The sequence below is a fragment of the Haplochromis burtoni genome, unplaced genomic scaffold (genome assembly GCF_018398535.1).
Source record: "Haplochromis burtoni strain Fernald_Lab_line unplaced genomic scaffold, NCSU_Asbu1 Contig_242, whole genome shotgun sequence".
Taxonomy (NCBI): domain Eukaryota; kingdom Metazoa; phylum Chordata; class Actinopteri; order Cichliformes; family Cichlidae; genus Haplochromis; species Haplochromis burtoni.
Genome location: NW_024582603.1, coordinates 174648 through 190258, shown reverse-complemented (window position 1 = coordinate 190258; position 15611 = coordinate 174648). Strand labels below are relative to the sequence as shown.

At 41.1% G+C, this 15611-nt stretch overlaps 1 protein-coding gene across 1 annotated transcript in view; it reads right to left on the bottom strand.

The window, feature by feature from the left end:
- shisa8b (shisa family member 8b) overlaps nt 1-15083 on the bottom strand; it is a 38717-nt gene extending 23634 nt beyond the window's left edge. The window contains exons 1-2 of the mRNA XM_014338660.2: nt 14603-15083; nt 12922-13583 (exon numbers count right to left, since the gene is read on the bottom strand). Coding sequence (XP_014194146.1) covers nt 12922-13550 — 629 coding nt within the window. The 5' untranslated portion in view covers nt 13551-13583; nt 14603-15083. The remainder of the gene's footprint in view (nt 1-12921; nt 13584-14602) is intronic.
- Nucleotides 15084-15611: the final 528 nt, after the last annotated feature.

Below are 15611 nucleotides of genomic sequence, written 5' to 3'. Positions count from 1 at the left end.
GCGAACTCCCAGCTCTTGAGCCACGATCGCCCAAATAGTGCATGTTTGCTTGTCTTTGTGACCCACATTTGACTCCCAGCACTCGAAATGGTGCTGAATGATAAAGCCACTACAAAATATATATGGATGATACACGTGGACAATGATTTAACAATAATTTCACTGAATGACTGGAACTACAGTACTGTGCAAAAGTCTTGAGTCACCCCTTGTTTCTTTATAATTGGCTTCCAAGAAGCCAGACCTTCCTGTCGTTTTCAAAGAGGTCTTAAGCAATAGTTCTCCAGGCTTCCTGAATTGCTTTTCCAATTTCATTTTCAGTCCAGACCTGTACACGACCATTTTCAGATGGACTTTTTTCTGTTTGCTTGCATTTTTCATCCCTTTTTTTAAAAAGAATTTTGTATCAGCAAGTGGATTCTCAGAGCTGAAAACTTGGGATGTGCAGTGTGTCTTAACTAGTTTGAGAACATTGGACAATGAGGACAAAACAAATGGCAGGCCTTAAAAAAACTGTCACCTGTCTCTGAAAGAAAAAAACCACAGCAAAGATCTGACACAGCACCTGGAATATATACGACCCTTCAGTTAATTCATCTAATATTTGCTGAAGCTTCACTAGAAATGGTCTCTGTGGAAGAGTGGCTGAAATGGGGAAAGTTCATAAGAACTGGACTGAAAATCAGGTCTTATGGAGTGATGAATGTAAATTTAAAATTTTGAGTTCAAATCATCATCGATATATAAAAGGGGGTCAGGAGAGAGCTACAACAATGAGCATCTATAGCCATCTGTAAAACATGGTGGAGGCTCTGTCATGGTTTGGGGCTGAATTTCAGCCAGTGGTGTTGAGGATCCTGTCAAAGCTGATGTTGATCCACCTTCCACAACTACCAAAAAGCACATGATTGCTTTCATTTTAGCATGATAATGATTCCAGACAGTATATGGAATATACCAGTGTTGTGTCTACTTAGCAAAGAACCAATTTTAGATTATATTTTGGCTGTGTTGAAGAATAAAGGTGATCATATCACGCTGTAAAACGCTCGACCTATTTCCTTCAGTTCTTCATAGTGAAATATAAAGATATGAGGGGTGATCCATGGCTTTTGCACAGTACTGTAAATGTTTGCACCGGACACGACTCATCTTCAGTTCTTCATGTTGAGTCTAATTCACTTACATAAAAGTAAGCCAATGGTTAAGACTAAACACACTAGTTCCAACATTAATAAGACCCTTTCTCATTAATGAGTCTTCCATTCTTGGTTTCTCACTCTGAACTCACTTAACATTTCTCAACATTTGACACACGAGGAAAAAAACCCAAACGTCTTGAATCATTTTCTCTCATCTTCTTTCATTTCTTTAGTCTGTTTTTCTTTGAGTCTCGTTCTTTCTCTCACCCCCCTCCTTTCCTAAACTCAGTTCTAAATCTGACTCTTTGTCTTTTCCCTCCACTTCAAACCATACTGTTTGTCTTCCTCCCTCACCCTCTCTCTGCTCCTCATCCCTTCTGTGACTCACCACCACACAGTGCCTCGGGCCTCTGCGCACGCTTCTCTTGGCTCGCTGCTCAAACAACTTGCTGATTTGGACTTTTAATCTGCAACAAAAACTGCACCTGTCTTCAGGCTATGTGGTGTTTATGGAGCGTTGGCTGAGCTTCATGAGAGTTTCTGTGGGTGCCTTTAAATAATGAAGACGTCTTTGTCGCTGGTTAAGAGGTTAATACTGGAGTGTGGGCTAGATTGACAAGAAAAGTCTGTAGTATCTGCAAAAACAACCCAGATGTGAACATTAAGAGGAACACATTCATTAATGAACCAGAATCAGTTGAAATCCAGCTAGTGACTACTCTTGGACTTCATGTTTGTTTATTGGTTTACAACGGGAGTGTCAAATTTATTTTACATCCCGGGCCACATACAGCCCACTGAAACCAGGCCAGACCAGTGAAACTCCCCTTTCTACCAGTGTAAAGAAGTTACATATTTAGCTGTTTTTCTACACGATAAAGAAAAAGCTCCTGTGACAAAGACATAAATCTGTCAGCACGACTCTTTCGACTTAAATCTTAAGAAATAAATGTGTAAAATTATAATTACAAAAACAGTTACAGAGGTTTTATTAGGGACGTAGCTAAGCATTTTGGAATTTCTGCTATTCAATACTTCGGTATTGAATATTGGGGGGGGAAATATTGGGGGGGGAACCAGCGGCTGACAACACTGTACACAATGGTAGATTGTTGCGTAATAAGCAAGCGAATAACCCAGAAAATAAAGATTTTTGATGGAAAACTGGTCTCAAAGCTCACTGATGAGAGAACTGTGCAGGAAATGGGATTTGAATGGAATTCATTACAATGTTATTCAAACATAACGCATAGTTTTGTCCTCTTTTGCTTTTGGTTCAGTGAATTTTGGTCAGAGAGTGACGAAACCTGCAGTTTCGGAATCTATGAGATGTCTACTTTCAGCACTTGCATGTCCATGTACGTGCTGTCGGGTGAACAGTGTTTTGAGTTTACATCTTTTCATAGAATCTGGCCCTCTGACCACCACCAGTAGGCAACGGGTGAAGTGTCTTGCCCATGGACACAATGACCAAGACTGTCGGAGCCGGGGCTCGAACCGGCAACCTTCCGATTGAGCCACGATCGCCCCACTTTAGCCATTGTTCCAGAGGTTTTGTAGTTTGTATTTTGCAGGATCTGACCTTAGGTTAAACTTTCTGATCTGTTCCCTCCTGGGAAGATTGGCAACCACCTTTGTTACACTACTTTTTGTATTTACCCAACAAACTCACATCTAGAAAGCTAATATAAAAAACATGCAAAAGTATCCAGACTCCCAATGTAAATGCCTCTATGATATGAAAGGGCAGGCCAAAGCTCAGAAGAGTAGCTTTTACTTTCACTGGATTGCCCTAAAGTTCCCTCAACAGTGTTCCCTGTGAAAATTATTGTTTCTGCTTTGTACTCTTGGAGAAACCTTATGGAACCTATATGTGTATTATACTTACATATTCTGTAAGCTTCTGCCCTCACTGCGCTTATTATCCTTTGACATATTATATAAAAGTATTGTGCCTGAGATCAGAGAGCTCATCAGTTCTTCCATCCTATCTCATCACATTAAAGCCACAGTGAAATGAGACTTCACTAATGTCCTGTAACAATCAATTAGTCCTCTCAGGTCACCCAGATTAGAGCGTGCACAGTGAGTCGTTCCAACAAATATTAACAGTAACTCTCGAAATGTGAAATCCTCTCTGCTGTATGACTGCACTGATTGAATGTAAGATGTTCTCAGTGAGTACATTACACCATTTCTGTACACTGCGCCTACAAGCAGTAAATATCTACTATGTAAACATTTTTATAAGCTCTTGGTGATTTTGGTTTTACGGCTTTCCCTAAAACATCAAACTGTGGAGTCTGAGTGATAAACATAATGACAGATAAAAATTCCTTCCAACCAGGTTAGCCGTTGATGAGTAGTGTTTGTCTCTGACCTTTTCCTGAAAGCGGTTAAGCTTCATGCAAATGGTAACCACATTGTAACAGATGTCATTCCACTCTGATTCTTTCTTCCTCTATGTTCAACACCCGTCTTCTGTTCAAAACCACTTTCTAAAGTCTGGAATTCTGCATGCAGTGCAACAAAATACCTATAACATCGGACCAGAGCTCTTCTCGCAACCTTAGCTGTCACCCCAACATTCCCATTAAAAAGAATGCAAGTTTACAGCACTACCATGCTTTCTGCACTTTTCAAACCTACATCCAAAGCTGAACGCTACATCCATCTTTACGCTGTCTATGATTTTTTTTTTCCTTTCAGGCAAGAAGACCTTCTTTTTTTGGTTGCTTTTTTCCACCTACTACTTTTAAAACAATTAAGCACTGCTCTGTGGAGATGTGTCAGTTTTTCTTTTGTCAGTGTATCTGGTCGCACCCCTGCCACTTAGGCTGGTGCATATGCAAATCAGAGAAGCTGAGGGCACAATAAGCAGGTCAGTATCTGCAGACATCTCTACAATATTTCAATGCAGGAGCACAGATTTTTACAGAAGGCACAGAACCGCTTGAATACTTAAGACTTTCTGCAAAAAACTCTTCATTCAGGCTTCCTACAAGTGAATGTTCCCTTCTGTTGCCATTCTGGCAGCATATTTTTCCAACAGCAACATCAGTCATTTAGAAGTGAATATCAGAAAGTCATGAGAGCGCTTTAAGCTTTTGTGTGTAATGACCAATACACTGAGCGATTCAACAGGACTTACCCACCTCCATGCAGGCTTTTGCACTGAGCACTGATAACAAGCTGGAGTGTCATCATCATCGCTTTAGTCTGGAGAATGCAATGTCTGTGTTTTCTGCAAAGAATTTCAAATTCCGATTTGTCTGACCACAGAGCAGTTTTCCACTTTGCCTCAGTCCATTTGGACATTTTGCTTCCTTTCTGCATGATAGAGCTTTAACCTGCATTAGTGGATGGCACTGCAAACTGTGGGAGTGTTTGTAAGTTTTTTCTTTGACACGCTGCCTGTCTAAGATATTCTTTTATACCCAATCATGTTACTGACCTGTTGCAATATTTTTCATGACATTGATACTTTTTCTATGTTCTACTGTGAATAAAATAGGAGATCATGTGATTTGGATACCATTGCTTTCTATTTTTCGTTGCATTTTACATGGCGTAACAAATTTTTATTGAAATTGAAGTTGAAGTATTACAACAACAAGCAAAGGAAAACTTACAAGAAACTGTGCCAGTGTCTAGACAAGCACACTTCATGCAGTATTGTTTTTGACTGCTTCTCCTTTTTGGCCTGTTACCTGTCAGTCAACTTATGCATAAGGACAAGAACACCTTTCAATTTAGGAAATTCAACATGTTCTTTTATCAACATTAAACCTGCGGAAGTATTACTAATGGACAGACAGCATTTCTGCTTCATAACCCTTTTCAGTTCAAATTTTTCAAAAAATGATCCAAATGTAATAGAATAAAACTTTAACAGACAAACAGACAAAACAAAATTGTTACGACTCAATTTTTTTTGAAATGCCTTGTTCGAGACATGAGAGATGTAAGGATGGCTATCTTTGATATTTTCAATTCCCAGCACCTTTACTCAAAAAGGGGGGGCGACCACAAACACAGAAACAACACAGTGCCAAACCCTTAAGTCAGTGTGCGTTGACCCACATTTAAGTGTGTGTGGGCCCAGTGAAGCCCGGGAGTGGTGAGGAGGAGGAGGAGAGAGGAAGGTAAAGTAGCTGCAGGGTGAAAATTGTCACTTCTGATGGAGCCAGGAATCTGTCAGCTTATATGTTATAGGAACTGCGACGAGTGATGATGCAGGGACATGCATATGCACACTTTATCACATTTGTTTGCAAGTATGCATGCATGCAGACATGCTCACACAAACAGTGGCGACAGGTGAGTGGTGATAGCGAGTGACAGCTCAACCCTGGAGGTACTGAAAAAGTAGGAGAAATTTTGGAAGGTGGGGTTATGGAAGTGTAGGAGAGAGCGGAGGAAACTCAGTAGTAGTAGATATTTACAGCTTGTAGTTATTACTAGTTTCTTGATTTGGAGCCCAAAAATGTGAGCTAAAGTACTGTTGGGTCACTCTCTTGTGTCTTTTGACCATTGAGCGTAGAGCCGTGTTTGTGATGGAGTTATTTATAACACTGGGTTAGCAGGGCTCTGTTAGAGATCGCTTTCAGCCAAACGATGGCCAGGATTCTCCAAAGGCTTTTGGTGTGAAAGGTTGAAAGTTTGTTGAGGTCGCTGTCTGTCACCTCCCATTACTCTGAGCCACAGAGCAAAGAGAACGGCACACAGTGGGGATTTAACTTCATTTGGTGTGGTTGTTGTACTCTGATGACCTTAAGTCTCTGTTCATCCTTGATCTTTTTCTTTGGCCCTTCTCTGTCCAGTTATGTGATATTCTCACTGGTGAGACCTCTCAGTTAATGCTGAGCTGTTAATAATCAAGGGCATCTCCTCAAGTTTGGTCTGGTTCAGGTGTGCACAGCATTGTGGATGCAGACTGTCTGATGCTCCTTGGTTTGGAACTTTCAAATGCCAATATCTATTGATTGGATTGAGTTAAAAAGTATGAGACACATCTCATCTGTCACCCCTCTTTTGTACATCCATCATTTTTCTTCTGCTAATCTAAAATATTTCAAATAAAAGATAAGGAGCAACTGGGTCTGAAAAGTGAAATCACGAGGTACCTGCGTTCTTTGTAATGGCCAGCAGAGACCAATAACTCTGGATGTAAAAAGAGCAGAGATTGTATAGAAATCTATTAAAAAGTTTTACCATAGTTCTCCCTCATTGTATGATCTCATTAAAAACATTGTGATGAGCAGATGTTCTCAGTTGCTAATTTCAAGTCGTCATTAATTAATATGCCTTAATGTTCATTTTGTACACTTTTATCCCATTTAGAGTTGAATCCATGATAAAGCAGGGCATGCTTTAAGGTGTGGGTATTTTGCATGTTCCTGAGGTAGCAACTTGTCAATCACAGTCTCCTGTTAGCAGTTTATCAGTAACATCTTCACCTCCCTTATGACATCTGGCTTAAAAAACTAAAAACAACAACAAAGAAGTGTCCAAAATGCTTATCTCGAGGCTTTAAAATAGCTTGAGGTACAGCTCTTCTCTCGCTCCTCTGCTTGACCTAAGAGGTCAAACACACTGTAACTTAAAAAAAACACTAGCAAATAGAATGAAAATACTGCAAAACCACACAAATCACAGCAGAAGTAATTTAGTGAGTCAATAACATGATTTAACAGAAGCATTGAATAGTGAACATGTAGCGAGAGCTGGAGCCCCCTGTTGAAGTGCTGCAGGTTGGTCACAATAATAACAGAAACTCAGTCTGAAATTAGTAACAAATATGTATACATACATATTAATAAAAATATATTAATTTATATGAAAAGGGAATTGAAAGAGGAGGCGAGTCGTCCCCTAAATCACTTCCGTTGCGTAGTTTTTTTCTTTTGTTGTTTGCTTCTTTTTTAAATTCCGTTTTTCTTCTCTCTGCTTTTTGCATTTCCTATGTTTTCTCAGATCGTGTGTTTGACCTCTCAGGGCCACTGTACATTTCATTTTAAAAAAGTTTACATCAACGTGTCACTAGTGCCCTTGAGCTATAAAATGTGACTCAATATTTTCTATTTGGAAGCGAGAGAAAGGGTTAATAGCAAAGTGATTCTATGTGCTTTGTGTGAGTGGTGATGGACCCATATATATGCCCATGCTATATTGAGTATCACTTATTTGCGGACCTTAATACAGGGCAGAGCAGTCAAACCATTTAAGCAATGGCGTCCTTCGTTATGTAATGCAAGGACTAAAAAAGCAGCTGGCCTAAAAACACACCGGATGAAGATGACATGCCAGAGCAGTCAAAGATGTAGCTTTGATGCTGGATGGAAACCTCAAGAACAGAAAGGATAATGTTGTGAAAAAGAATTCCAACAGAAGCGTCCTTTGATGTAGGAAGGGTTTTTGTTTGAGGTTTCTTCACCAGAAAAAGTTTTCAATCTTTTAGGGGCACAATTGTCCCCGCATGGGTTCACTCTGAGTACTGCCTCTGTTCATGCACACTTGTTAGCATTAATCAGCGATTATAAACTGGTCACATTTGTGAATGAGAGCATGAATGGCTGTCAGTCACTTTGTATTAGCCCTGCAGCGGCAGTCTGTCCAGGGTGTACGCAGCCGCTTGCCTGAAGTCAGATGGGCAAGGTTCCAGTCCCTGTGACCCTGAACTGGACAAGCAGTTCAAAAATACATGAATGAATAAATGGGTCTCTGATGAATGGATCTTTAAATTAACAACTCTGTGTATGTGTGTATCTTGTGACTGTTCCCCTGATTGTTTCAGTCTTGGCAGTGTGTTGGGGACAAGAGTAGGTGCAGTGCTGTATTTGACACATTATCTCTGATCAATGACGCCAGAGGGACATCACGAAACTAGCATTTTTGGCCGCTGCTATTATTTAAGACTAAATGAATATTTTATAATCACTTTGGCAACAAAAAGTCCCTCATACATTAAATTAAAAATTCCTGTCATTATTGTTGTGCCTTGACACATAGATTAATTAACAGTTGTCACAGCTGTCTTGTCTTCGAAACATGCTAGCTGCTAGAAATTAGTAAAATATAAATAGATTTCGGAAACAAGGCTTCTTCTATCCACCCAATCTTTTCCTCTCTTTTCTGAGAGCACCTTTAGCGCTGTGTCACAGACACTCATTAATGTACTTACTTGCGCAAAAACACAGCCCTCCATCCCAACCATGTGACCTCCACCATGTTGTTTCCAGGTTTCTCCCGCTTTGCTAGCTGGACGCTATGTTGCAACACATCTCGCCTCATGGCTGTTCTGACCTCTCACTGTGGTGATCTGACCCATGCACATGTAACCCAAATGCCACCGCTATTATTCTTGTTGTTAATTGAACTATAAATCAAGATGAGTGTGAGTGTATGTGTGCGTGTACACGTAAAATCATGAAGGTCATTTTTGTTTGTTTACGGTGTACAACCGGCCTCGCTCCAGTTGAAGCCTTTCATTAGACACGACACGCGTGACCTAAGGCGCTCTCCATTGTTGGCTGGGGATTAGTGCGGCTTGCAAATACCCCAAACCTTGTGCGGCTGGAACGAGTTGAGGGCTATTAGAAGGTGTGTGTGTGTATGTCCTTGTTTATATATCTTTGTGGGAACCAAAAATTGGAAGTTTACGATGCTATGGGGACAAAATCCCGGTCCCCACAAGTTTGAAGACATTTTTCAAACTCAAAATGTGGTTTTAGTGTGTGTGTGCATGGAAGGAGAGCGGAAGGAAGTCTGCGAGGAGGATCACTCTGGATTTTAACTTTCAAAGCTGATTTGGGAAAACTGTTAGGATTTTAGCCCGCTAATCACCCTCTGCTTGCAGGATGTTAAGAGAAAGAGAAACCTGTGGTGGGAAGCAGGTGCACAGCACGAGTTTGAGAGCTGCAACAGCACACGTGCAGATTGCAAAAGTCTTGCTTTGTGCTTGGCCGCTCTAACATCCGTCTCTAAAGCGCATGCAGAATTTGTGCATCTCATCTCATGAAGTGTGTGTGCTGTATATGAAGTCCTGGATTGCACGTACACTTTTATAGCAGGGATTTATGTCAGCAGGCTAATAACTAAACAAGCAAGCAGGCAGAGCAACCCAAAAATGGTAAAGCTGTAATCTCAGTGAAATTTGTTTAATCTCAAAGGGGAGCAGTAATCTGTCAAGATGGGCTCACGGAGGGTGGATGTTTATGCAGCCACAGTGTTTCTATTTCAGCTTAGGTGCTACCCTGCAGAAAATGTTAATCCTAGTGGTTCGGTATCTGCAGAATGAGTTTTGCAGTTTGAGTTAATGGGAGACACACAAAGACGACTGATGGTCAATGGAGGTTTTGGTGGCACCAGTGCAGCTGTCCTCATGTTTAGCTTCTCAATTAAAATTCAAGTGAGAAAAATGATGTGGGAGAGATGGGATGTTTGCAAAGTGAAATGGAAAAGGAGGGAGGAATGCATGAAGATCAGAGTGACTGAAAGTAGCTGCTGGTTTCACTTCTTATACTTGCGAGTGAAAGGGGGGATAAAAAGCAAGAGAGGTTGATAGAAGGACATTTGACCTGGTAAAGAAGGAACAAAGGAGACGTGGAAGAAGGCTGAAGGAGAGGACTCTTACGAACCAAAACAAAGTGATTTGTGGTGAAGAAATTCAGGATGAGAGGGACAAATAGCGCGTGATGAAACAGATTTTCAAGCAAGAAAATGAGATCAAAAACAATAAGCCTGGAGAGATAAGAAGAACAAACTCTATGGAGAAAAGAAAGAAGAGGCAGCTAGAGAGTTGGTTCAGGATGAAAGCAGAGATGTGAGCCCATGCTGCGCTGTAATGATTTCCTGAGGCGAATAGACTGAACTTTGAACCATGTATTTAACTCTATACTGCAGCTGGAGTGTATGCACAATTGCATTTGTATCAGGAGAAAGGCTAAAACTCAAACTACAAATCTTTTTTCTTCTCAAGGTTGTGTTTCAGTAACTCAGTTTAAAAGCATCAGATTCACAGTGTAAAATGTGACTTCATGTGCTCTTTCTGAAACCCTGACACATTTGTACACATGAGACATTCTAACACAGACGCACAAGTTAAAAGTGCCTAGCTGCAAAAAACAAACCCTCAAAAACTAGAAAGTTGGTTGATTTTCCCTGTTTCATGCTTACAAGAAAAGCAAACAGTACGCAAAGAGCTGATATATAAAAGAAAAACTGAAAAAGAAACAAATAAATGAACCCTAAGAATAGACAAGAGAATAAACAAGAATAAATATGTAAAGTTTTAGGTGTGTACACCGATGAAGCACTAGCTCAAAGCTTAGTTAACACAGGTGAAAATAAACTAGTTCACATAGCTGACACTTTAGACTTTAAACTGAAAATTAAGCCTCACCCACATATAAAGCAATTTGCTCACAGCACATTACTTTGTAGCTGACAGCTGGTCACTATTTTTGACATTCCACCCTCATGTTTGTTTACCAACCCCCAGTTATGTCAATCAACAATTCGCTTCACTCCCATTGGTGGTTGCCTCAAAGCCGAGATAAGTTTAACACTGTGTGTTGTTGTGATGTTGTTTACGCTATTTCACCTCTCAAATAATACTGACATTGTATTTGTGCAATTGCAAGCGTCTTCCTGTGCTATTCTCTTTCAGCAGAACTGTCATTTTCAGTAGTGCCATCCATGAAGGCCCCATTCAGTGCCAATTCTAATCTAAACACATCCCTGTAAACCTCTGTAGGATCATACATCAGCATCTCCAAAAACCAAGAAATAAAAAGTGCTTTCACTGCACAAAATGTAATCACTTAAATAATGAGATGCGTCATTAAGTAGATTCAGATTCAAAACTGATGAGTTAACGAATGTTAAAATGTTCTTTGGGAACTTTTGTTGATGTTCGCTTATGTCATTGAGCTTTGGTAATATTTGCAAGTGATCTTCATTCATGTGCAGATATTTCCCAGGACATGCCATACTCATTATAACTTTCCAGACATGTCAATAATGTGCCTGATGTTTGGACTGAGAAGATCAAGTTTTTACTGAATTTGTTCAAATTTGCACTCATAAAACTCAACTTCAGGTTAAAGCTTCATTGTCTATTGGATGTTTGAGGAAAAAATATTTGGTGATTTAAAAATACAGTACTTAGTTACTTTTAAAAAAAAAGATAAACACATTTTCTTAAAACTTATCAAGTGCATTTGTTCTATTTCTCGACTCTCTTACCCTCTGCCTGACTCTGCTCAGATCAGCTGGTTGTGATGCTTGTGGGGAAGTTGTGGAGTGCCCTCTGGTGGACAGATGACCCAAGTTTGTAGTTGGAGGGCATTTCTCCATTTCTTTACTTTTAAATTTTCATTTTTCATCATAACATTATAAATGTTGATACCAGTAAATTGCCAAATAGCTAATATTACTCTCCTAATAAATAAGTCAGACTCAGTTTCAAATGGTCTGATGGACTTTCTTCAGCAGCGCCTAGCCTAGTATAGCGATTTTGCGCATCATGTGATACACACATTGCTTGACTCACGTCCACCATATTGGACATTATGCAAACAATGGTTGGGTTCATAGAAGTTTCTGGCTGTCTGTAGATGAAATCAGTGGCAAACGGGTATTATACTAATAGATACCCCAATGTTTCCTTTAAAGGCAGGTTTTAGTTGCACTTTTCAGTTTTATGCTGCTTGAAGAATGCCTGGCTAGTGTTTGCAGACAGACATGTTCCATGCAAAGTACAGGTGACCATAACAATTTGATAGCAACCAAAGCAATTGGGGAGTCCAATATTTTTGCCTGGAGACCAGTAATTACCAGGGGGTCACAGACCAGTCTCAAAGGTCTGTGTGATGGGGGCCTTATTCATTTGACCCTAAAATTATTGCCATCATTGCCACAAGTGGAAAATTTTGGACAACTTAATATTATGTATTTAACATTCATGTCTGCCAGGGTTTGAAAATTAATTTGAGCACATTCACATATTATAAGGCCTCCAGTAAAAAATTCAAAGTCTGACACTGAGACACAAAATGCTATCTTGGAATTAACAATCTGCTAAATAAATAAATGCAAATCTGCATTTATTTATTTTGAGTTTTCTGCTCAATATGCTAAGGTAAGCCAGAGCAAACCCATAAATAAGCAGCCTTTATTAATTTCAGGATGTTTGTGTCATTTGTCTGAGGAAGTGACCTGCTCAAATGTACATTTAAATTCAAAAATGCTTAAATTCAAAATGTGCATTTGTTAACCCTTGACTGTAACTGTTTTGTATTTCAGAATGGTTTTTGCACGTGTCTGTGTTTTGAGAGGATTTTTAGGCATAAAGTATAAGGGCTGGGAACATTGTCTTCATTTATTAGCAATCTAACAATAACGTCTGTAAGCTGGAAAAATGAATCCTCACGAATAACCTTCCTCCTCCTTTTCCCTCATGACTACTGCTTGGTTATTAACCTGCTGGTGTGCACAGAGTGCCAAAGGAGAGGAGTACCTCTCCTGTGTCTGTGGTTGGGCTTACTCCAATACAACAAACGATCTACATTCATATACAACAAGAAAAAAAGACCCATCGATAAAGAATAAACATGTCTTTTGTCGTATGTTTTAATTAGGGGATAAATGAGCGTTTTCTAGAAATTTGGAAACCCATGCATCTCTCTCACACATGCGCGCGGGCACACACACACACACACACACACACACACACACACACACACACACACACACACACACACACACGCTTCTTCACCTGGAGTTGAGGTCGGCCTGTGCTGCCCCTCCTACTCCTCCGCTTCCCCCACGGCTCTTCTCCAGGCCCAGTTTAGTGAAGATGCCAACCAGTACCATGATGGCCACCACCCCACAGATGATGTACACGATAAGTTGCGTGCGGTCCCGGTCCAGGTCTCCCTGTCCCTCAGTAATGGTGGCAACTGGTTTGCCAGTGTTTGCCCAGATGGGAGTGTCATAGTTGGAGCAGATGTTCTGGTCCAAGCGCTGCTGACGGAACTGGCAGCAGAAACGGTAGAAGCAGGTACCGCAGCAGTACAGGAAGACACCGGCGTTACAGTTGAAAGGTGGGTCCCACTGACCCATGACATCATAGTAACCCTGGCAACGTGTCCCACCAGCAGGAGGGAGATCCTCATCATCTGTATCTCCACCACTGTTGGGAGTGGAAAGCCCTGTCTCTGGAGGAGTGTTTTGGGTGGTCTCTGTATAGCTGGTAGTTGTCTGGTTAGTCAGTGTGGTAGGTGAATCCTCAGTTACTCCCACAGCTGTAACTGATGGACCCTGGGCGAAGGCTGGCCGGATCACCAAGAATAAAAAGAGGAAGGAGAGAAAAAAGGGGCAGGAGAAAGGGTTGGTGGCTGCCATGTTTCCTGGAGAACCCAACGTTCCACCTACAGGCTTTGAACAGGAGGGAAGCAGGTGGAAGAGTGTTAGCAACAGAGAAACAGCACAGACATCAAACAAGGTAAAAGTAGTTTTACTGAGAAAAGCAAACCAAAAAATCCCCACAGTCTAAAAAAAATTCCCAGAAGTATCTCAAAGCATGTTCCTGTTAAAACACATGACTTATCTATTGATCTGACACATTTATGAAATCAATAATGAAAAGAGGGCAGAGTACATTTTTAAATAGGTCACTATCGGAGACTTTTGTCATAAAATGCGATGTGATACACACTCGCTGCTCTCTCCTACTCCCTGGGTGTTTGGTATGCAGGGGAAACAACAGGAAGGCTACGCAAAGGCTAATTAACACTACCCCCAAAAAACCATTGGCTGCCCTCTGCTATCCCCTGAGCCCATCACCAGATCCTGTCTCAGTAAAACCAGGGCCATCACAGGTGACCTCTTGCACCCCGCTCACCACCTGTTTGACCCGCTGCCACTCCCGATGTCGCCTCAGGTCAATCAGGTTCCACACCTGCAGACTCACAAACAGCATCTTCCCCTGGGCCATTGCCACCGTTAACATACAATATCCTGTCCTAATCACACACCGACTCCACTCAGACCAAGTGCATTACACTACTTCCAAACACTTTGCAACCTGTTCTTCTTTTGTGTTTCTTCCTCCTATATTCCTCGTGATTATTAATATTTTTCATGTTTGTTATTTACTCATGCTGTCTTACTATTTAATATTTTATTCCAGCACAGTTGGTGTAGAGCACTCACAATTTTGTTGTACATGTACAATGACAATAAAGGGCTATTCTATTCTATTCTATTCTATTCTATTCTATTCTATTCTATTCGATAATCAGTTGGGAGAATCAGTCTAAGGAGACTTCTCAACTTACTTTTCAAAGATATTAAAAAAATGCAGAAAAGCAAGTGACAGTTCAATTTTGTTTAGTTTTGAAAGAGCTAAATAGGCAAGTCATTTCATGCTTGAAAATCATTGACTGGGTTCTCACCTTCTTCGCAGTCCTCCGTCGACCCTGTGTGTTTCTTCCTCAAAGTTCAAGGGCAAAAAAATGAAATCCCTCTAGAAATATCCACAAACTTTAGCCAGCAGCATTTTTGCCCCAAGTTTACCCTCGCTCCTCTTTCCCTCACGTGTTCTCCATTTTCAGCCGTTGATTTAATTGAACGACTTAAACAAACCCAAAGCGATGCACTCCTTTGACCGTCTTTACACTCTTCTTTACAGTCCTCTCTATCACCTCTTGCTCTTCTTCTCTTCTTCAAACGCTGTGCAGACAAAGGCGGCTGATGTGAGTTCGGTCAATGACTTTTAGGCTCCTCTACTGCCAAGATCCCCTTTGTGCTGTGTGTGTGTGTGTGTGTGTGTGTGTGTGTATGTATTTGTCCATATGTGTGAGAGAGAAATCAAAAGAGTGTGTGTGGTGGTTGCACCGAGCCCTGAAACAGTTCAGGAACCAAATGCGATCTCCTCCTCTGTTTACTTCCACTCAGTGCCAGACAGTGAGAGAGGAGAGATAGGAGAGAGCGTGTGTGTGTGTGTGTGTGGGGGGGGGGGCAGAGGGGCGCTATATCCAGCTGCATTTCCCATCATTCCCAGAGGGAAAAAGGACTGGAAGGAGAGAGATGGGGAAAATATAAAAAAGAGGAGAGGAAAAAAACTCAAATGTTTGTGTGTGTGTGTGTGTTTAGTATATGTTGAAATCTTGGCCCCTATCATACCACACACACACACACACCTACACACACACACACACACACAAGCCCCACCTCGTCGTCCACCCACCCTGCCTCCCCATCCTTATCCCTTATCCGTCTTGTCATGTCTCTTCCCCGCCCTCCTCTCCTGCCGCAGGCTTAGGTAACACACTTGTTTGTGGATTTCTGTGTCGAGTGTGTGCATGTAGGTGTGTGCGTATGTGTCTTGTAAGCATCTGTTTGTGTCAGATTCAGGAGTCAGGAGGGTCCAACTCTAGCTTTGCCTACTCCTGTGTTTCAGTA